At 34.9% G+C, this 22,494-nt stretch overlaps 1 protein-coding gene and 1 pseudogene across 1 annotated transcript; one reads left to right on the top strand and one right to left on the bottom strand.

Moving 5' to 3' along the window:
• Nucleotides 1-4,638: 4,638 nt before the first annotated feature.
• Nucleotides 4,639-7,150, bottom strand: LOC107487367 (WAT1-related protein At3g45870). Its single transcript, XM_016107984.3, has 7 exons — nt 6,775-7,150; nt 6,597-6,659; nt 6,388-6,504; nt 6,041-6,305; nt 5,690-5,845; nt 5,304-5,455; nt 4,639-5,176 (listed from the first exon to the last, which is right to left on the bottom strand). The coding sequence occupies exons 1-7, from the start codon at nt 6,993-6,995 to the stop codon at nt 5,020-5,022; spliced, it is 1,131 nt and encodes a 376-aa protein (XP_015963470.1). The 5' UTR covers nt 6,996-7,150; the 3' UTR covers nt 4,639-5,019.
• Nucleotides 7,151-10,117: 2,967 nt separating this feature from the next.
• Nucleotides 10,118-14,553, top strand: LOC107487281 (uncharacterized; annotated as a pseudogene).
• Nucleotides 14,554-22,494: the final 7,941 nt, after the last annotated feature.

Raw genomic sequence — 22,494 nt, 5'->3', positions numbered from 1 at the left:
AAAAAAGGTGATATATATATATAAAAAAATAAACTTAAAAATCGAAAAAAGAAAGAAATTTCGTATTAAAAAAATTAAAAAATAACATATCCAAAAAGAATAGTCATAATATATAAATTGAGACAACAATTTAAATTTCTCTAAAACTAATTTAATCAAATACTAATATTAGAACTAAATTATTTAAATAATATTTAAGCTATTCTAGTCCCTAGATATATAGGTATAGATTAGAGCCATTCTAGTAACGACAACCAACCGAAATAACATCATAAGATCGAACATTTAGAATCCGTACAAATTCAAACAATCTTCTTGTTAAAATTGTCAAACTAAATTGACCTTTATTTTTCTCAATGACATTGCATTGATACACCAAAAGGCCGGTAGTTTCTGAAAAAATCACAATATGTTATAAAATTATTTTAATACAAAAGTTTAAGAGAAGAAAATTTAAATATAGTACCAATATTTGAAATTGCATCTTCAAATTTGAACAAATTTTCCAAAATTAAACCTAAATTGAGAAAATTCAATAATAGATGCTCCCTTCGAATATTTTCTGACAAACGTAGAAAGCGTGGAAGGAATGAGACTTGAACTTGACCTACAAAGCTCCTTGGAAACAATTGCTCAATCAAAGAATAATAACAAATTAGAAAAAAAAGAATGCTTTGCATGTTAAATTTAGACTCACAAATGGCAAAAGAAACACTATATATAACCTAGGTTAGTAGTACAAAAATAATTATAGAAATTAATTATTGATATCAATATCAATTTACTACTATTAACGTTAATATCATATTTATGACAATTAGTAGTACAAAAATAACTATAGAAATTAATTATTGATATCAATATCAATTTACCACTATCAACGTTAGTATCATATTTATGACAATTAGAATTATAGAATTATGTTTATTTTTTTTTAATTATTGATATCTTAATCTTTTTAAAAATATATTTTGCTTTTTAAAAATATAGCGTGTGCATGTGCTGTTTAGACCTTTTCTATTATTATTATTATTATTATTGTTATTATTATGATTAATTAATTAAATAATTAATTAATTAATATCAATATCAATTTATCACCATTAATGTATGTATCAATTTGTTACTAATTATGCTTGATTAAAAATAATAATTGAAAAATAATAATTAAAAATATTAATGATCGACAATTAGTATTATACAATTAATATAATAATTAGTATCAACTTGTATTAACGTATATATTAAGTTGCATAATGATTGAGAGTTAGAATTATATAAATTAATATAATAATTAGAATGATTAAAAATATTTAATGATTGACATTAGTATAATAATGTATTAAATATTAATTTTTATATAATTATAAAAAAGATATTTTCTTAAAATAAGTTGAAAAGAAAGAGGTATACATACACTATAAAAAAGGCGATAGATGGCAACATCATATTTGAGGCGGTTTTTAAATTAGCCGCTATCTACTAATTTTGAGGCGGTTAATGCAACGATTTTAAACAAAGCTGCAATACGTTATACTTTTTCATGTAGCTTTGCCCCTTCTTTCTCTCTACTAAATCTCAATCTCATTTTGTGTTTACCCTAATAATTACTGGAGTTCTCTCTCTCTCATTTCCATCATCGTTTTTTCTGCGGTCTCGAGATCTCTCAACGTCGTTCTCTTTACGCCTTGCTCCTTTGCCGCCTCTGCTCTGCCAGATCCGCTTGCCATCTCCTCTAAGCTATGCATGTTGCGGATTCGAGTCTTCTATCTTTGGTAAAAAAAAAAAAGAGAAAAATAACCTGTGCATTGAAAAGAATTTTATTATGATTAGAATAACTCATGCCATTAGCATATTATTATCTTATCATATCATATTGATTTGATATACTTATAATAAAGGCCTTTTTTAAATTAGTATAATTATGTATCATTCATTAAATACTAATTATAATATAATTATATTAATTAAAGATATTTTTTTAAAATAAATTTAGAAGAACAAATAGTGCAATCATTTTGAAGGAAAAATGGATTAATAAAAAAGTGACATCTGACCATCATAAGTTAAAAGAAAATCCAATTTTAGTATATTAAGTAGATAGTAAATACTAGTTAAAGTATTTATCAATTTATAGTATTTTTGAAGAGTATCCCTTAGCGATGTTTGCTCCCTTCTCTTTATGGGCAGTAGGTCTTCTCATATTTATAAATGAATAAATAAATTAATTATTATCTCTTAATTCTTGATTTTTTGATCAAATAAATTAATTATTATCTCTTAATTTTTGATTTATCGATTGAATAAGAAAATACTATGAATAACTAAAAAAAAAATAATTAATTAATTAATTTTTTTAATACCAAAAAAATGTATCCCTTAATTTGTTTGGTGTCTTGAAATAGTTAATTTTTGAATGATGAAAAATCATCATCATTAATTATATTATTAATCAAAAATTAAAATCCCACTAAAACATAAAAGCCATTTATAGAAAGAAACGATGAATCTTGAAGAGTACAATTAATCAATTATTATTACATACATAAAAGTACCTTTTAAGAGAGATAGTACTAATAACGGTGAAAATAATTAAATTATTTTTATCTATTATATAATAGAATTTGAATATTTACGTAATGTTAGCAAAAGTATTTTTTTACGTTGACTATTTANNTAAAGTATTATTATAACTATGTGTATAAATTAAATATGTATATTATGTATTGTTATAAAAACAAATCAGCAACATAAGTTAATTTCATTTTCTTAGTACTTATTACTTAATCTAATTTACATGGGCCAACATCTAATTCAAATCTTAGTAATTAATTGGTCATTTTATCTATTTCTTCTAATATATTAAAGCTGGATTTAGCTTAAAATGATGAGTTCTTGTTACGTATTTAAATATTTTCATCAACCAAGTCTAATTAAATTTTTTAAATTCAAAAAAATTACTTATATATAAGGTTAAAAGTAAGTCAAGCCAGTTCATAAATCAACTCGAGCTCGATTCGTTAATAGCTCGATAAGCTGAGCTCGTGAGCTGATGAATCGAGCTTGAGCTTAAAATTAAACTCAAATTAAATGAGTCGAGTTTGAACTTGGATAAACTCAGCCCATTAGCTCGTGAGCCGGCTCGATTTATTAAATTATTAATACACATGTCCTAGATACATTTAATTTATTTATTATAGGTTGAATAGATGATGAAGTAGAACATGAGAGAAAGGGTCCACCCACAAGACTTGGTTGAGGGTATGCAATTCATGTGCTCTGCCATTAATGAATTGAGCAACAGTTTGATACGGAACTGAGAGAAAACGAATCGGCTTATATATTACAGAAAACTGAGAAAAATGAAAATGAAAAACAACCAATGGACAAATAAACCCACGTCGGGAACAATTAAAGAAAATGAAACAAAAACTTGAAAAAGAAGAAGAATAACAAACTTATTTATATGCTTTGACTCAATGGTAGAGCTTTCAGCATTTTTACCTGATGAGCCACATTATCCAGAAACCTTGCATATGATATAACTGCCAAAACCAACATCTTTGTATAGCAGCAATTCCACAATTGGTTGGCCTCTTGAATTGTTTATCTTTCTAATAATAGTAACAATAACAAATTCTTATGATCCTCTAGCTCATTTGTCCTCCAATTAAATCCAAACCTACAAGGAGAAATGACACTCCTTGGAACAATAAGTAGTAGAAGTGCATCCCTTGTGCTGATAACAAGCTCCTAAATGCAGCAGTGAGCAATAAGAATGCAAGTGCAAGCTCTTTCTTGTATATCTTGTTCATTTTCTTTACAGGTTTTATAGCAACACTTTCTTGGCATTTCTGTATTTTGTTAAGATCAGAAAGTCCACTATCAGAAGATCCTCTGTGCAGTTGTTGGATACAAAACATAAATTATATAGCATTTTATGATGAATACATATTCTAACTAAAACAAAAGAAAATCGGTATTCATAAGGAACCTAATTAAAAAACATTAAACATGAAGCCAGAGTCTATAAAATACAAAAAAAACAAGGCACTACATTAATCTTAAGAGATTATAGGCTTGGCTTAATTAAGCGCATCTCAGATGAGCAACTTGGAAGACCAAAGTGCGACGGTGAAACTAAGCTTTCATGATAGAGTTGAAAGACCCTTGTACATGCGTGCTGAGTTAAAGGAAGAAGTCTGGGCATGCCATCACTGGAGCTGTTAATATTAGGAAGATCTATGCTGCCATCTTTTAAGTTACATAAAACAAACTTGCCACTCGGAGAAATTGCAAGGAGAACATGTTTCAACATGTATATAGGCTGTAATGCAACGCATGAGGGACTATGAACGAGTAGCGGGTGGTGGGGGATTGTGGTCAATTTAGTCCAAGACTGAGGAACTCCATAGTCCTTCATGACCTTCATTGTGGTGGTGGGAGAAAAATATGTTACTCCCTCCATTTATAACTGATTTTAACATTTTCTTTTTGCTACATTTATAAATCAATATATTTGGATTCAATTGCAGATACTGAAAATTATAGTGACTCATAGCATAAAGAACGGCAAGTATTTTAACTGTCAAAGTCCAGTCTGTTATTCCATTTTTCATGAAAATTGTACTCAAATGATAAATGAAGTCAAATATTGGATTTTATCCTAAAAATGAAACAAGGATCCTTATCATATGAAACATAAATTTCTGACTTAAAATGATGTAAAAATTGGTCTCTCTAGAGTTGGTCCTAAAACAACATAGGATAGCATGGGACAAAGCCTTTCACATTATGTAAACTCCGGAAAATGACCTATCCACACGAGGTTCCGAAAAAGCTCACTCAAATGGTATAAAGTAGGCGGCCTAACCTGATGCAAGCATAAGCAGCTAGCATAAACATTTTTAAATTCACAGGAACCAAACATGGAACAGAACACTTTTGATGCACACTAATATACAATATTATACAATTCAGTTCAGTTCAGTTCCTTAACCCAATGACTTGAGGGATGCACTAATCTTGAGCCTTCTGACACACAGTCTTTTCTTGAAGAAGTGGATCAGACACACAAGATTCAAAAGCAATAACTCCAGCATTTGCCTGGTTTTCTTTGTAAGATCCCCAAGTAACAATATATAGGCCAGCAATGATAAAAGTTCCTCCAAGTATACTGTTGTCATTCAGAAAAAAAAAAAGAATAAAAGAAATAAACAATAATTCCAAATTCCAAATGCCACTTTTAGATGCCACAGAACTAAAATGAATCAGTAACTTGAACCAATATGAGCAATACATACCTTCCCAAGTAAAGAGGAGTACCAAGAAAAATTAGAGACAGGGAAGTAGAACATGCAGGTTGAAGGGAGCTAAAAAGGGCAATCATAATTGGCCCCAAAATCTTGTTGCACCATGTTATCAGTCCATAAGCAAGGGCGGATGCAACAATTCCCTAAAAAAAAAGATTAGAACATATTTGTCAAAACTACTTGTTGAAAACGTAAAAAGCATATATTACTTACTCCTCTCTGTCATTAACCCCATTTTAACTTTGTCTATTGTTGCAATCATGATCAATATGTTTGAACAAAATTTTTTATTTAAATACATTGAAACAACTTGAATAGTTCTGGAAATGGTAACAACAAATAAGTGTTGAGAGTTGCTAAAAATGTTAGAGACTCACAGCGTAAAGAACAGCAAGTATTTCCGACGGCATCAAAATCCAGTCTGTTATCTCATTAGACATAAATATTGATATTATCACCATCAATCCAGCTCCAAAAAAGTATGAATACGCCGTGAGAGATATATTTGTGGGGTACTTTTTCAGTAATTGTGCCTGAAAATATAGTTCATAGTAAGATATTAAAAATATCAACAACTTTGCATATAACCTGTCATCAAATAATGAATATAAGTTTATAAATTTTATAAGTCCTCAAAAGGGAAGCATATATTTTATTAATTAGAATCATAGTCCAAGGAAAAACTCTTGAGAGAACTAGTATAGTTGACACAAATTAAGGATAGATACCTGAATGGCCAGATAAGCAGCCATGGACAAGCAGTGTCCTATTATGCATATAACCCCAAGACTGAATTGATCTAATCCTATAAACTTCAACCCATCAATTAACATTCCAGATGCATCTTGTGATACATGTTGCAGTCCTGTTTCTGAATTTCCTATAACAACTGGACCATGATATACAACCATCAATATGGCACCAGAAACACAGACAACAGTTCCAACAACCTTTGCCACACCTTCATACCTTAACAAGTTCACTTTTTCTATGCTGCATGAATAAGTTGAAAAATTATATGGAAAATTGCAAAAACAAACAGAAATATATAGGAATGAGTGAGAGAGAAACTGACCCCATGATTAGAGAAAAGAGAAATGTAAAGACTGGAACTGTTGGCTCTAAGGCAGAAGCATATGATGGATTAGTATAGCTTAGACCAATAACAAACAAAAGGTGGTTGCCAACTACCCTGATCAAGATTCAAGAGGCAACCAAGGATTATGCTATATTATATATACTTCTTAGTTATATAAATTGAAATAATTAAGTGTAGAAGGTCACCCAAATAATCCAACAAAGAAGAATGAGATTAATAGACCCTTAGTAATTGGTGGTCTTCTCTGCCTATAAGTGAAAAATAGATCACAAGAGGAAACAATAAAATGAATATAATTCAGAATTTGAGTTTCTAAAGTTTGAATGTGTTAGAGGATTATAGAAGATATGATATGGTGCATACTTTTCATGGAAATAGGCAAGAGGAGCAAGGATAGAAAGGGCAATGAGATCTCTGTAGGCACAGTAAACTATTTGGTTGACACCATCATTGAGTACCACTTTGGTTATTACATGGTAACCACCATGGATCATGGGCACTATTAACATCCCTAACTGTGCCTTCCATGTCTCACCTCCACCACCACCCCCCACCACTGATGACCCTAATCCATTCTCTGCCATCAACTCTACCTGCCCAAGTGGTTAATTCTTGAAAGAGTAAAGAAAGTTTTCAGCTTTTAGCTCAGTGCTAATACTACTACAATTATTAGATTTTTGGTCTTTGATCAAACTGTTGTTCTTCTTGGTAATTATTGGTGGTTGACTCTGAAGCATCCAAGAGTGAATCATAATTGATAAGATAACATAGTTAATTGAAGAACTTGTGGACATGGCTTCTCTCTTGGTTGTGTCACTTGTCCTTTTCTTATTTTATTATTTCCATGCAGTGTTGTAAGAAGGTGTTTATTTTTTCGGTTGAGACATAACTTTATATAACATCACTTTTTATTTTTCTGATAGGTGTTGCCTCTTAAATATTCAATTTCAGTAACATAGTTGGCCCACAATTGGCATAAATAAAAAATTGAAATTGCAGAATTAAGCTCCTTAGCAGTAATGGGCTTTTTAACACACTGTCTTTTCATGAATAAGCGGCTCAAGAACACAAGATTCACATGGAATGGAATAATTTGAGCATGAGTAGCTAATATAAACATTTAAAATTGACAGAAACCAAATATGGAAGAGAACAGTTTTGATGCACACCAATATTCAATATTACACAATTCAGTTCAGTTCCTTAACCCAATGACTAAGGGTAGGCATTAATTTAGAGCTTTCTGATACACTGTCTTTTCTTGAATAAGTGGATCAGACACACATGATTCATCAGCAATAACTCCAGCATTTTCCTGCTTTTCTTTGTAAGATCCCCAGGTAACAATATATAGGCCAGCAATGATAAAAGTTCCTCCCAGTATACTATTGTCATTCAGAAAGGAAAAAAGAATAATAAGAAATAAAAAATAATTCCAAATTCCAAAATGGCACTTTTAGATGCCAAAGAACAAAAATGCATCAGTAACTTGAAGCAATAACAGCAATACCTACCTTCCCAAGTAAAGAGGATTACCAAGGAAAATTAGAGATAGGAAGGTAGAACATGCAGGTTGCAGGACCGTGTCAAAATCCAGTCTGATATCCCACCAGTCATGAACATTGATACTATCACCATCAATACAGTTCTAAAGAAGTACGAATATGCTGTGACAGATGTCTCTAGGTAATTTTTCAGTACTTGTGAATGAAAATATAATTCATATAACATTATATTTATTAGAATCATAGTATAAGAAAAAATTTCTAGAAAGAACCTCAACATTCCAAATAAATTGGAAATCGGAAAGTGAACGTTGTTATGAGCAGGACATAACATACTTGCTTGATATAAAAGAAACTGCTACACTACCCATTACCCAATGTCCTCAGATTTTCATCTGAATCATAAGAGATTTGTGTAAAAGTGATAGTTCATAATAAGTGAGAATTATTAGAAAGTTTTTGAGGCTTTGTAAATGGATAATAGAAGCAATAAAGCCTTGTTTAACAATTGTTTTAAGAGTTTAATTTTGATGTACTGACAGTATAAACCATTTTACACAGTCATTTAATCATGTCTATACTGTGAAAAGTAGTTATTTCTGCTAACATGACGATACATAATTGAATGCACATGAAACTATTTTACATTGTCGGCACATCAAAATTAAATTCTTGTTTTAAAAGAAAAAAAAATATAAATACACCGAAAGATACAAGAAAGAGTGATACGAATCACGTGGGACAAACTGAGAACTGTCATATGCCAATTGGTCCAATTACAAGAGATCATATGTTCAGGAGATGCATCAAGAATTAAGCAAGACAATGATTAGCGATTATCAAAAGTCAAATGTCTTACTATTTTACAAGATGCATTGAAGACCCTCGTTAATCAAGATGAATTAAAAGAGACATCACCTTTTTAGAATTTATTTTATTTTCGTTGTTTGTTTGTTTTAGGCCCAAATATGATTTGGCCTATTTTTTTTTCTATTCTAGTGAACTTATGAGTTAGGGTTTTAAATTTAAGAGGTACAAAAATCCTCTAAGACTTGATAGCCACTTTTTTCTTAATTTCGATGAATGAAATTTTTTTTGAGTTTCTTTGAGAAACTTGGATGTTATCAGGTAAGATAAAGTGATTCCCTTAGCTGTTGCATCAGGAAATCAAATTGAGGTAGAGGAGTCTCTTTCTTTGATCTTCCAGGGTTACGTTCCGTATCATTTGGTATCAGATTTTAGGTTCTAGATTAATTTTCATTAGTCTATGTTTCTCCTTCTTGTGTTCTACATACATTAAAAAAAATCCAGTCATATATAGACCGTTTATCCTTACGTCTTATTATTTTCTTGTTGATTGGCTTTTTAATTCCTTTCCGTATGATTATTGTCTGTTTTTGCTGTTTTTGTGTTTCTCATTATTCTTTTCGTCCTTCCTTTCCTATTAGTTTATTATCTTTCTTCTTATTATTAGAAAAAAAAAAGAGTACGCACTTTTTAAAGTTTCTTCTTATTATTAGTAAATTTTCTTTTGCCAACACATCTTGAGTACAAAAAAAAGAGAGTACGTACTTTAAAGTTTACACCGTAGCACTTTAGCAAAAAAAAAAGAAAAAAATCATTACATACGTTGTTATTATTATTATTATTATTCTTATTATTTTTATTTTTTTTATTATCCTTATCTTTTGTCTTTTGTGTCTTTGTCCCTTTTTATTATCCTTTCCATCTTTTCTTTTATCGTTGCGTCGGATTTTCTCTATCTTTTATTTTTGTTTTATTTCTAGAGTGTAACAGTCAAAGAGATTCAAGAGTGGTAAAAGGCAAGAGTGTTAAGTTCAATAGAGGGTAAAAGCTAATTTTGAGAATAAACACGAGTGTCCATCTTTGATTGAAACACGTGAGCGAGTGATTGTGAGGTCCTTTCTATAACATTTTGTTACATGTTCATTGTTATGGCAGCTCATTCCGAAGATACTGTAGTTGACATGGAGTTGATGCAAAGGGCTATTCACCACTTAACCAATCGCTTGACTAAATTGGAAGCATAGAGGCAAGAGGTGATACAGACACTATCCAAGAATACTAAACAAGGACCTTTCCGGAATCGGCGTCCTAATCATGTACCTTCTGATGATGACTCTGATGGGGTTATAACACCTCGACACAAAAGTCAAGATAGCAATATCAACGCCATCAAGATGCAAATACCACCATTCAAAGGGAGAAATGATCCTGAAGTTGATTTGGAGTGGGAATGTAAGGTGAAAAGAATTTTTTCTTGTCATAATTACTCTGAAGTAAAGAAGGTTCGTTTGGCAGCAGTTGCATTCTCTGACTATGCCTTGCTTTGGTGGGATGAACTAGTGAAGACAAGACGGAGGAATGATGATCACCCTATAGAGTCTTGGGATCTTATGAAGCGCCTCATGAAGAAACGATTTGTGCCTTCGTACTACTACAGGGAAGTGCATCAGAAGTTACATCGACTGACTCAAGGCTCCAAGTCTGTTGAAGACTACCATAAGGAAATGGAGACGCTTATGATTACTGCCAACATAGAAGATGACACTGAGGTTACTATGGCACGATTTGTAGGTGGTTTGAATAGAGCGATTGCTGATGTGGTGGAGTTACACCATTATGTGGAGATGGAGGATTTGGTCAGTATGACCATGAAGGTGGAGAAGCAACAACAAAGAAGAACACCAAGAGGATTGTCTCATGCTAATCCCAAGTGGCACTCTCATGGTGCTGACACAACAAAGACTACGAGTATTGAATCCAATGCGTTGTTTGATGCTACGAAGAAGAAAGGTAATTCTAACTCTTCTTCTACTACTTCTAGGCATCGAGATATTAAATGTTTCAAGTGTCATGGTATGAGTCATTATGCTAATGAATGCCCAAACAGGAGATTAATGGTTATTAGAGGAGATGATATTGTGTCTAATTCTGATCATGGTGATGATTCTGATCATAATAGTATGCCACCTTTGGATGATTGTTCCGATGGTGATGTTGAGTATGCAGTCCATGGTGAATCTCTTATTGTTAGACGCGCTTTGAATTTGTAGGTGAAAGAAGAAAGTCTAGAGCAACGCCACAATCTTTTTCACACTAGATGCTTGGTGGGTGAAAAAGTGTGTAGTCTAATTATTGATGGCGGGAGTTGGACTAATGTGGCTAGTACACTTATGATGGAGAAATTAGGATTGACATGTTTTCGACATCCTAAACCATATACGTTGCAGTGGTTGAATGACAGTGGAGAGATCAAGGTTGAGAAACAGGTGACAGTTGCATTCTCTGTTGGCAAGTATGTTGATGAGGCATTGTGTGATGTGGTGCCAATGCAAGCTTGTCATTTATTATTGGGGCGACCTTAGTAGTTCGACCGTCGAGCATTTCATGATGGTTACATGAATCGATTCTCCTTTGATTTTAATGGTCGCAAGATCACTCTTGCTCCTTTATCACCTAAGGAGGTTTACCTTGACCAGTTGAAGCTTCAACAGGATACCAAGGGGAACATGGAATGTGAGATCACAGAAAAATCTGAGAGAAAAGAGGCTATGAGAGAAAAGAATATAGCAAAAGGCCCAAAGGTGAGTGAAAAGAACGAAAAGAGTCCATGTCATGAGAGTAGTACAAATACCAAAAAAATTGAGAAAGTTGAGAGCAAATTGTGTTTCTTTGCAAAAGAGAGAGATTTAAAGAGTGCTTTAATAGGCAAGAAAGCTTTGTTTATGGTTCGGTTTCGGGATACTTTATTTTCTGACACTGACCTTAACCCAAATTTGCCAAATAGCTTTGTCTCTTTGTTGCAGGAATTTGTCGATGTCTTCCCTACTGACGTACCACGTGGTTTGCCTCCATTACGTGGGATTAAGCATCCAATTGATTTTATTCCTGGTGCTAGCATTCCTAATAGACCAGCCTATAGGAGTAATCCTAAAGAGACAAAGGAGCTTCAAAGGCAAGTGGAGGAGTTATTAGCCAAAGGTCACATCCGGAAGAGTATGAGTCCATGTGCTGTACCAGTTTTGTTGGTTCCAAAGAAGGATGGTACTTGGCGAATGTGTGTGGATTGTCGTGCAGTCAATAAAATTACGGTAAAGTATCGTTATCCTATCCCTAGGTTAGATGACATGCTTGATGAGTTATATGGTGCATGTATATTCACTAAAATTGATTTGAAAAGTGGGTATCATCAAATTAGAATGAAACCAGGGGATGAATGGAAGACTGCATTTAAAACAAAACATGGGTTATATGAGTGGTTAGTAATGCTTTTGGGTTAACTAATGCCCCTAGTACTTTTATGCGTCTAATGAACCATGTTTTGCGAGACTTTTTGGGTAAATTTGTTGTTGTTTATTTTGATGATATTCTCATTTATAGCACTTGTTTGGATGACCACTTGTCACATGTTTCAGCTGTTTTGGAAGTGCTTTGAAAAGAAAAATTATATGCTAATCTTAAAAAGTGCGCTTTTTGTATTGATCGAGTTATATTTCTTGGTTTTGTTGTGAGTGCGAGTGGAATTGAAGTTGATGAGGAAAAGGTAAAGGCTATTCGTGAATGGCCAACGCCTAAGAATGCTTCTGAGGTACGAAGTTTTCATGGGTTAGCTGGGTTTTATAGAAGATTTGTAAAAAAATTTTCTACCATTGCTGCGCCTCTCACAGAGGTTATAAAAAAGGATGTTGGATTTAAATAGAAAAGGGAACAAAACATTGCATTTCATATCCTAAAAGACTGTTTGTGTTCTGCTCCTATTTTTGTTTTACCTAACTTTGATAAAACCTTTGAGATTGAATGTGATGCTTCTGAGATTGGTATATGTGCTGTTTTAATGCAGGAAAAACGAACCATTGCCTTCTTCAGTGAAAAGTTGAATTTAGCTCAGCGTAAATATTCAACATATGACAAAGAATTATATGCTTTGGTTCGGGCTTTAGAGGTTTGGCAACACTACCTCTTACCTAAGGAGTTTGTGATTCACACGGATCATGAATCTTTGAAGCACTTAAAAGGACAAGGTAAGCTTGATAAAAGACATGCTAAATGGGTGGAATTTATTAAAATATTTTCCTATGTGATTGCCTTTAAACAAGGTAAAGATAATGTCGTTGCTGATGCTTTATCTCGGAGGTATGCTTTGATTACTACCCTTACCTTTAAGTTATTGGGATTTGAGTTTTTAAAGGAGTTATATGTCACTGATTCTGACTTTTCTGCTATTTATGCCTCTTGTGAACATAGTGCATTTAACAAATTTTATAGACATGAAGGTTTTCTGTTTCGTGGCAATAGAATTTGTGTGTCTGCTTGTTCTATGAGGGACTTACTTGTTCTTGAATCACATAATGGGGGTTTGATGGGTCATTTTGGTGTGCATAAGATATTGGATGTGTTATCTGAACATTTTTACTGGCCACGCATGCGTAGAGATGTTGAAAAATTTTGTGCTAAGTATGTTGCATGTAAACAGGCTAAATCTAAGTCTTTACCACATAGTTTGTATGCTCCTTTACCTGTTCCTATGCATCCGTGTGTTGATATTTCTATGGATTTTGTTCTTGGTTTGCCTTGAACAAAAAAAGGTCGAGATAGCATTTTTGTTGTGGTAGACAGATTTAGTAAAATGGCTAATTTTATTGCATGCCATAAAACTGATGATGCAACAAATATTGCTGATCTGTTCTTTAGAGAGGTTGTGCGTTTGCATGGTGTTCCCCAAACTATTGTTTCTGATCGTGACGTAAAATTTTTGAGTCATTTTTGGAAAGTTTTATGGGGTAGATTAGGCACAAAATTATTATACTCTACTACTTGTCATCCTCAAACTGATGGTCAAACTGAAGTAGTAAATAGAACATTAGAGACCTTATTACGTGCTGTTGTTGGTAAGAATTTGAAAACTTGGGAAGATTGTTTACCTTTTATTGAGTTTGCTTATAATAGAACTATTCATTCTTCTACTGAATTTTCTCCTTTTGAACTTGTTTATGGTTTTAATTCTTTAACTGTTTTAGACTTATTACCTTTGCCTTTGAGTGATATTGTTAGCTTGGATGCAGAAGGTAAAGCTGAAAATGTTAAAGCTATGCACTTGAAAGCATGTGAATTGCTTGAAAAGAAAAATAAGTTGACAGCTCAACGGGTGAATAAAGATCGAAGACAACTTGTCTTTGAACCTGGTGACTGGGTATGGGTTCATTTGAGAAAGGAGAGGTTTCCTACTCAAAGAAAATCCAAGTTAGACCTTAGGGGTGATGGTCCATTTCAAGTGCTCGAAAGGATCAATAACAATGCTTATAAGATTGACCTTCCAGGTGAGTATAATGTATCAGCTACTTTTAATGTCTCTGACCTATCTCCTTTTGATTGTGATGCAGATTCGAGGACGAATCTTTTTCAGGAGGGAAGGAATGATACGAGTCATGCGGGACAAACTGAGAACTGTCATATGCCAATTGGTCCAATTACAAGAGCAATAACTAAGAGAATAAAAGAAGGTTTTGTAAACATGGCTAAATCATGTGTTCAGGAGATGCATCAAGAATTAGGCAAGACAATGATTAGCGATTATCAAAAGTCAAATGTCTTACTATTTTACAAGATGCATTGAAGACCCTCATTAATCAAGATGAATTAAAAGAGACATCACCTTCTTAGAATTTATTTTATATTTATTTTATTTTTGTTGTTTGTTTGTTTTAGGCTCAGATATGATTTGGTCCATTTCTTTTTCTATTCTAGTGAACTTATGAGTTAGGGTTTTAAATTTAAGAGGTATAAAAACCCTCTAACACTTGGTAGCCACTTTTTTCTTAATTTTGATGAATGAAATTTTCTTTGAGTTTCTTTGAGAAACTTGGGTGTTATCAAGTGAGGTAGAGTGATTCCCTTAGCTGTTGCATCAGGAAATCAAATTGAGGTAGATGAGTCCCTTTCTTTGATCTTCCATCTTATCTTGGGTTACGTTCCGTATCAAAGAGACAAGTAACAATTTTGATATTTGTCAATAAAAAACTATAATAAGAACGGAGATGCAGGTAGGGTTATAACCCACGGGTTAAGAATGGGTAGGATTAGAGTTTGGATATTCTTAACTCGCGAGTAGGGTACGGTTAGAATTGGTTCTAAACCTTACCCTACCCTACCCATTGCCACTCCTAATATTGTAGTTGAATTGAAGAACTTGTAGGCTTGGCTTCTCTATAGATTGTGTCATTTGATAGTTTCTGATTTTATTTCTAACATGGTTTAAAGAAGCGGACCAGGTAATGCTTTTTCATGTTTCATTGGTGTTTTTTGAAGGTTCTTGGGGGGTTGAATCTATGACTTTTTTTTAAACTTGATTAATCTTGCCTCAATCCATAAAATGTAATTTAGCTTCTATTCTGTCTGCGAGATAAATTATGTAAGAGACAATTTTATTTTGTCTTATAAATCGTGAAAAATAAAATCAGTACAGGAGAGAAGAAGATGGCATAACCATGTATCATAGTTTAGTTGTCTTATGCAATGCAATCTACATCTAGTTTCCATCGTAACAGCGGTGGAATTTTCACTATCATATCAAATATTACATACACCAATTTCCTAGGATTCAACCTAATCCTATCTGAGACAAATCAAGCTTCTACCTAAACTTGACTTAGCTATGTAACTTCTTATACTCCTAACACACTAAGTGCTTACCCAACTTAATAAGGGATATAACTTAGACATCAGAAACAAAACAGAAATACAATCAAAAGATATTTGAAATAAATATTGACTTTTCTCTCCAAATTCCTCTCTTTACTTCTTTTTTTCAATGATTTTTTTAATGCTTCTTTTTTATGCCTTTTACTACTGAACAGAGATAATGAAAGACATAACATACAAATAGAATACTCAACGATAAATCATAAAGGAGATGATGATTTACAGTTCAAACTTTATATTTTGAACCCAACTTTTGAACTCTCAAATGTTATTCTTTATCTTGACGAAGTTCTCTTTTTAGTGGAGGTGCAATACTTCTAAGGCTTCAAACTATATTTGTAAGGTTTCACTATTCTCTCTTTCGATTCTCTCTCCTTGAACGAAAATGAAGATTATTTTTCTTTTTGTATGAACTCTATTTTCTTAGTTAGGGATTATTTACAAAGTCAACTTTTTGAATCTTGAGCTAGCTAAAATTTTCCTTTCTTTTTCTTCCATTAGTCTAGAAAATCAGGAATTACAAATCAGTGTTAAACACGACAGCAGAGGGGAGAACAGTAGCGATTAGCTTTCTCAGAGAGCTTGACAAAATTCAAACCCTTAGTCTTGTGCTTTGTCCCCAAGTTTCATTATTAACTATTGATTTACAGCAAAGCAAGCTAGCCACAAATTTCTTTAACTTACTCGAAATAATGATGCAGAAGGAAGGAGAAAACAGCATGTAATTGACTTGCATGTAAATAAAAACAAATTATATTTAACTTTTCTGATTATGTTTAACTTGATTTTTTTTATCTTGATTTGACATGACTTTCTTGATTTTGCTTTTCCTCTCTTCCTTTTTGGTATTAGAATGAAAAAGTGAAACTCCCTTTCTTCTCTGTGCTTTACTCGAAGTGAACTTAGAGAAGCTTACGGTTGCTTTCCCTTGGGCTTGATTGGCATTGGGCTGGGTTGTGGTTTCAATTTCCATTCAGCAGCCTTGAGATCACTTTGCTTTTGCATTTGGACTGCACACTTTACATGCACCTGCATCACTAAGCCATTTCATCAAATCCCAATTGATCATTCTCTCAAAAGTCTTGTTGACTATTCAATCTTGCTAACAAAAAAAGGTTCAAGTATAAGTAGCTGAAATTAGACTTCTCAAGTTCTTATAAATTGAGTATACTTGATAAAATTTGGCTGGATTTTCCTTCAACTGGTGCGAGTGATTTTTGTCCTCTATGAGAGGAGCTTATGTGAGAGGGGGGACGTCCAGATCCCATGATCCTAGAGAAAGGAGAAGGGAAGGAGAATCATCGTTGAGAAACTTAAAAAGGTGAGGAAGACGGGAGAAGCGGAGGAATACTCTGGAGAGATGGCTCTGACACCTAGAGTGGAGGAATGGATGATGGAAACAGAGGTCGAGCATCAGAAACATGGAAGACAAGAGGCCCAAGTAGAAGAAAATAGCAACAAGGAACAAGAAAGCAGGGTCGGAGGAGTCCCCCACTCTTTTGCAGAAATTGTTAGAATGGGGAAGAACGCTGCCAATGAGGTGGGTGATCAAAATATAGAGAAAATGGCTACTGATGAAACTGTTGAAGAACCAGAGGATAGTGATGAGGATGAATCAGATATTATTGTCAAAAAAATGCCAAACGGCCTCTACAATCTAGTGATAGGGGAAGAAGTGAAAAGAGAACTCAGGAAGGAATGGTGGGACACACTCATTGTTAAATTGTTGGGGAGAAAAATTTCATTGTTGGCTATGAAGAGGAGATTAGAGGTGATGTGGGGGAAGAGGGGAAGCATTGACGTCATTGACCTCGGAAATGAGTTTTTCTTTGTCAAGTTCTATAATTCTGAAGATCTGGATTTTGCTTTAATGGAGGGGCCATGGAAAATTCTGGATCACTACCTCTCAGTAAGGTTGTGGAAACCAAATTTTAATCCAATGAATACTTCCATAGATAATATAGCAGCTTGGATTAGACTTCCAGGTTTGGCCATAGAGTACTACTGTAGACCTATTTTGGAAAAAATAGGAAACATTGTGGGAAGAACCATCAAGGTGGACACAAATACAGCAGAAATCACAAGGGGAAAATTTGCACGGTTATGTGTGGAGGTTGACCTACAACAGCCTCTAGTCTCTCAATACCAGATTAACGGACAAACTCATGTAGTGGAAAATGAGGGCATTCATTTGGTATGCTTTAGGTGTGGAAGAGTGGGACATGACAAAGCCAACTGCAAGGAAGGAAAACAAGATCCCTCACCAGAGCAACAAATCCAGAAGGAAGGTCAAGCGACAAATACAGAGGTTGAAGAAGAGGATAGAAATGGAAATAAGAATATTGACAAGGGCAAAAAAGTGATAGAGGAACCTGCTGATGCCTTTGGCCCCTGGATGATAGTACAGAGGTCTACGCGTGGCAAAAAGACCACAAAACCAGGAGAAGGTACAAGTAGTGGAGGAAGTGGAAAAGAAAAGGAGAAGGAAAGAAAGATAGAGAGTGAGGGGCGACAGTCACGTTTTGCTGTACTAGCAGAGGAAGAACCTGAAAGGAATGAAGAAAGCAATCCTAAAGCGACGGCAGGAATCAGTAATGAACCACAATCAGAAAAAGACAAAGGTATGTCCTCAACTCCCTCTCATAAGAAGAATAATCTAGACCTTCCTAAGCCAGTTAACCCTACCCATATGTCCACAACCAGACCAAAAAGCCCAAACACACATGCCCACAAACAAGCCCAAATAGCTAATACTCCAGGAAAAAACACTGTCCAACACCAACAGATTAATAGTAATAACCCTGTTTCCCAACCAGAACACCAATTAGACAAAAACCCCCATGCCATGACCCAAACCTGCAACACACCAAACTCTTCCTCTGTCCAGCCCAATGACTTTATTTTGAACAACCCTGATCATCCTCCCCATTTTCAAGAAAATTGGATTGTATCCATTCAACTAAGCCAAGTACTCTCCTTAGCTATCCCTCAGACAGCTTTGGAGGATCCAGCCCAGAGTAAACCACCTGATCCACCTTTTAACTCACTACAAACTAGTGAATTGGTGGAAGCTATGTTAGTATATGAGAATGAAGAAGCTAATAAGGCAATTCAGCAAGGAGTTAATCCACTTCAGGTGGAAGATATGCAGTGCAATTAAGGGTCCAGGACCACTTTTGTTTTCCCTTTGTGGTTAAAGTTTTTCCAACTGTCCTTAGTAGGAGTTCCTCCTTTAGCTTACTTTTACCATGATTATTGTTGCTTGGAACATTAGAGGTGTTGCAAATAAGGCTACAATTCGCACACTCAAAGAAATAAAGTCTCAACACAGACCTGATATTACTCTAATCTATGAGCCAAAATGTAGTGGAAATAAAGCTACAGAAGTGATAAAAGCTCTCGGTTTTAACTTTTCCTTTTTGGAAGAAGCGGATGGTTATGTAGGTGGAATCTGGGTGTTATGGGACAATCCAGCACTGACCATTAATATATTGGAGACACACCACCAATATGTTGCCATGGAGGTAAAGGACCCAAGCCACTCTCCTTGGAAGCTTACAGCAGTCTATGCAAGTCCCCAAGAAGGAATTAGAAAAAACTTATGGGAAAACTTAAAAAGATTGGCTGATGCTACTACGGATGCTTGGATGGTCATAGGAGACTTTAATGAGATTGCAGAGGAAGGAGAGAAGAAAGGTGGGGCGAGAGCCGACCAACATGCGTGCCGAAGATTTAAAAATTGGATACAAAGTTGTAACCTCTTAGACCTGGGATTTGTCGGATCAAAGTATACTTGGAAAGCTGGTCAAAGAGACGGCATGGAGAGAGTCTTCAAGCGCTTGGACAGGGGTCTAGCTAATGCTGAATGGCGAAGAAGATACATGAATGCTAGGGTGGACATCCTTCCGAGAGTCAATTCAGATCATCACCCTCTCCTTGTTAATCTTACCCCGGGTATGAGACTGTTGGGAGAAAGACCTTTTCGTTTTGAGGTCATGTGGAAAACACACCCATCTTTTAACGAGTTCATTGAGAAGACTTGGACAAATGACACCCCCCTCCCGAGAGCCCTGGAATCCCTCACTGAAGCTTTAAAGAGTTGGAATTTAGAAGTCTTTGGGAATGTTTTTAGGAAGAAAAGAACCATTTTGAACAGATTGGCGGGTATTCAAAAAGCCCCCACCTATGGAAGAAATCCTCACTTAGAAAAGCTGGAAAGAGATTTGTCAAGAGAACTCGATCAAATTTTAAACCAGGAGGAATTACTTTGGTTGCAGAAATCTCGGCAGCAATGGATTGTTGATGGAGACCGCAATATGAAGTTTTATCACACAAAAACAGCTATAAGGAGACGGAAGAACAGGATCTTAAAACTTAGAAGAGGGGATGGATCTTGGTGTGAGGAACAACAAGAACTCAAAGACATGGCAGTGAGCTTTTACTCTAGTCTTTATAAGGAAGAGTCCACAGACTACCTAAGTCTTGATCTGTCTATCTCTTACCCAGTCATGAAAGATGAACATAAAGCGGCCTTACTGAAGCAGCCAAATAATGAAGAAATCCACAAGGCTATTTTTCACATTGGGTCCCTAAAAGCTCCGGGAGAGGATGGATTCCCAGCCTACTTCTATAAGGAGAATCGGAGTATGGTGAAAGACTCTGTCTGTAGTTTTATTAAAAGAATTTGGGAAAATCCAGAAGAGATAAGAGAAATAAACCAAACCCTCATTACCCTCATACCCAAAATTGACCAACCTGAATTTATATCACAATTTCGACCCATTGCTCTTTGTAATGTGGTATATAAATGCATCTCTAAATTGTTGGTGGAGAGAATTAAGCCTACCTTACATGACCGTATTTCCCCTAATCAATCCAGTTTTGTCCCAGGAAGAGTCATTCATGATAATGTCATTATTGCAAAGGAAATGATTCATGATATGAAGCGTATGAAGGGTAAGAAAAAGTTCATGGCGATAAAAATCGATTTTGCTAAAGCTTATGATTGCTTGAGATGGAGCTTTGTGGATGAATGCATAGCTGAATTTGGAATTGGAGGTGTGGCCAGACGACTCATAAAAGAGTGTATCAATTCGGTGACTTATAAAATTCTGTGGAATGGAGGAAAAACTGATATAATCACTCCTACTCGGGGACTCAGGCAAGGCGACCCCCTCTCGCCATACTTGTTTGTAATAGCTATGGATAAACTATCACACTTTATAGAGGACCTGGTAGATAAAGGCGATTGGAAACCTATGAGGGCAGGGAGAGAAGGACCATTTATCTCCCACCTTCTATTTGCGGATGATTTAATCCTTTTTTCACAAGCTTCTGTTGACCAAATTGAAGGCATCTTGAGGGCTCTTAACAGATTTGGACAAGTTTCTGGCTTAAAAATTAATGCAGAAAAAACCGCTATTGTTTTTTCTAAGAATGTTGAAGAGAGGCTTAGGAACCAGATCAGCAATATCAGTGGATTCCAAGAACAGTCCAATCTTGGCAAATACTTAGGAGCTATGATTAGTGATAACAGGAAGAAGAAGGACAACTTTAAAACTACTCTTGATAGAGTAAAGAACAAGCTAGGAGGATGGAAGATGAATTGTTTATCGATGGCAGGGAGGATAACTCTGGCCAAGGCAGTCATCAGTCCCATTCTCAATTATGATATGATGCATACCCAAGTCCCGAAAGGTATTTGCAAAGAGGTTGAAAGGATACAGCGAAGTTTTATCTGGGGGGATGGTAGAGAGAGCAGGAAGGTTCACGCTATAAGCTGGGAGACGATATGCAAGCCAATTAAAGAGGGTGGTCTCGGTTTTCGGAAGCTAAGTAAAATGAATGAGGCTTTTTTACAAAAGATCATTTGGAGATTAGTTATGGAAAAAGAAAGCTTATGGGCGCAAGTAATGCTCAGTAAATATGGGAGAGGACAAGACCTGAGACAAAATATCCTCAGCAAGCAATCAGACTCTGATCTGTGGAGAAGTTTAGCAAAAGTTTGGGGCTTTTTTAAAGATAACATTGAGTTTTCCATTGGAAATCGTAGGAGAATTCGGCTGTGGATTGACCCCTGGCTTAAGAACGAAGGTAGTTTAATCCAAAAAGCTATCATACCAATAGAAGAGGAAAACATGGAAATCACTCTCACAGAAGCTACTGACCTAAATGGAGGATGGGATTTTAACTTACTCAGAAGATATCTTCCAGATAACATCATCTATAAAATTCAGGCCATACATCCCCCTTGGGATAACCTTAAAGAAGACAAAATTCTATGGAGTTTGACACCAACAGGAGAATTCAGCATAGCAAGTACATATAGAAAAATCAGCCAGCAGACAGATACACAGGACCGCATATGGGAAGTTTTATGGGGATGGAAAGGGCCCCAGAAAATAAAAATCTTTATGTGGCTAACCTTGCATAGGAAATTGATGACAGGTGCGAGAAGAAGGAAACTATTTAGTACAGGAGATGAATGTCATCGTTGCAACAGTCTGACGGAAGATTAAAGCCATGTCCTGCGAGATTGTCCTGTTGCTTCAAGTATATGGACTCAATTAATTAATCCCTGTAAAATTCAAAACTTCTTTAGAGCTCCCTTCGATGCTTGGCTCCGGTGGAATTTAACAACAGAGCTAGGAAAGAATAACCAAACTCCATGGATAACAAAATTCTCAGTTACCTACTGGTGGCTATGGAGGTGGCGTAACTGTGAAATCTTCTCTCCTCCCTTCAGACGGCCGATAGACACTATAGCAACTATTTTCCAGACAACAAATTCCATAAATGAAGCTTTCAAAAAAGAGGAGCTATTCTGTCAAAAGAAAAGAAGAGTGGAGATTGAAGT

This window comes from Arachis duranensis, chromosome 5, assembly GCF_000817695.3.
Source record: "Arachis duranensis cultivar V14167 chromosome 5, aradu.V14167.gnm2.J7QH, whole genome shotgun sequence".
NCBI lineage: Eukaryota > Viridiplantae > Streptophyta > Magnoliopsida > Fabales > Fabaceae > Arachis > Arachis duranensis.
The sequence above is the reverse complement of the archived record's forward strand: the minus strand, read 5'-3'. Positions and strand labels throughout refer to the sequence as shown.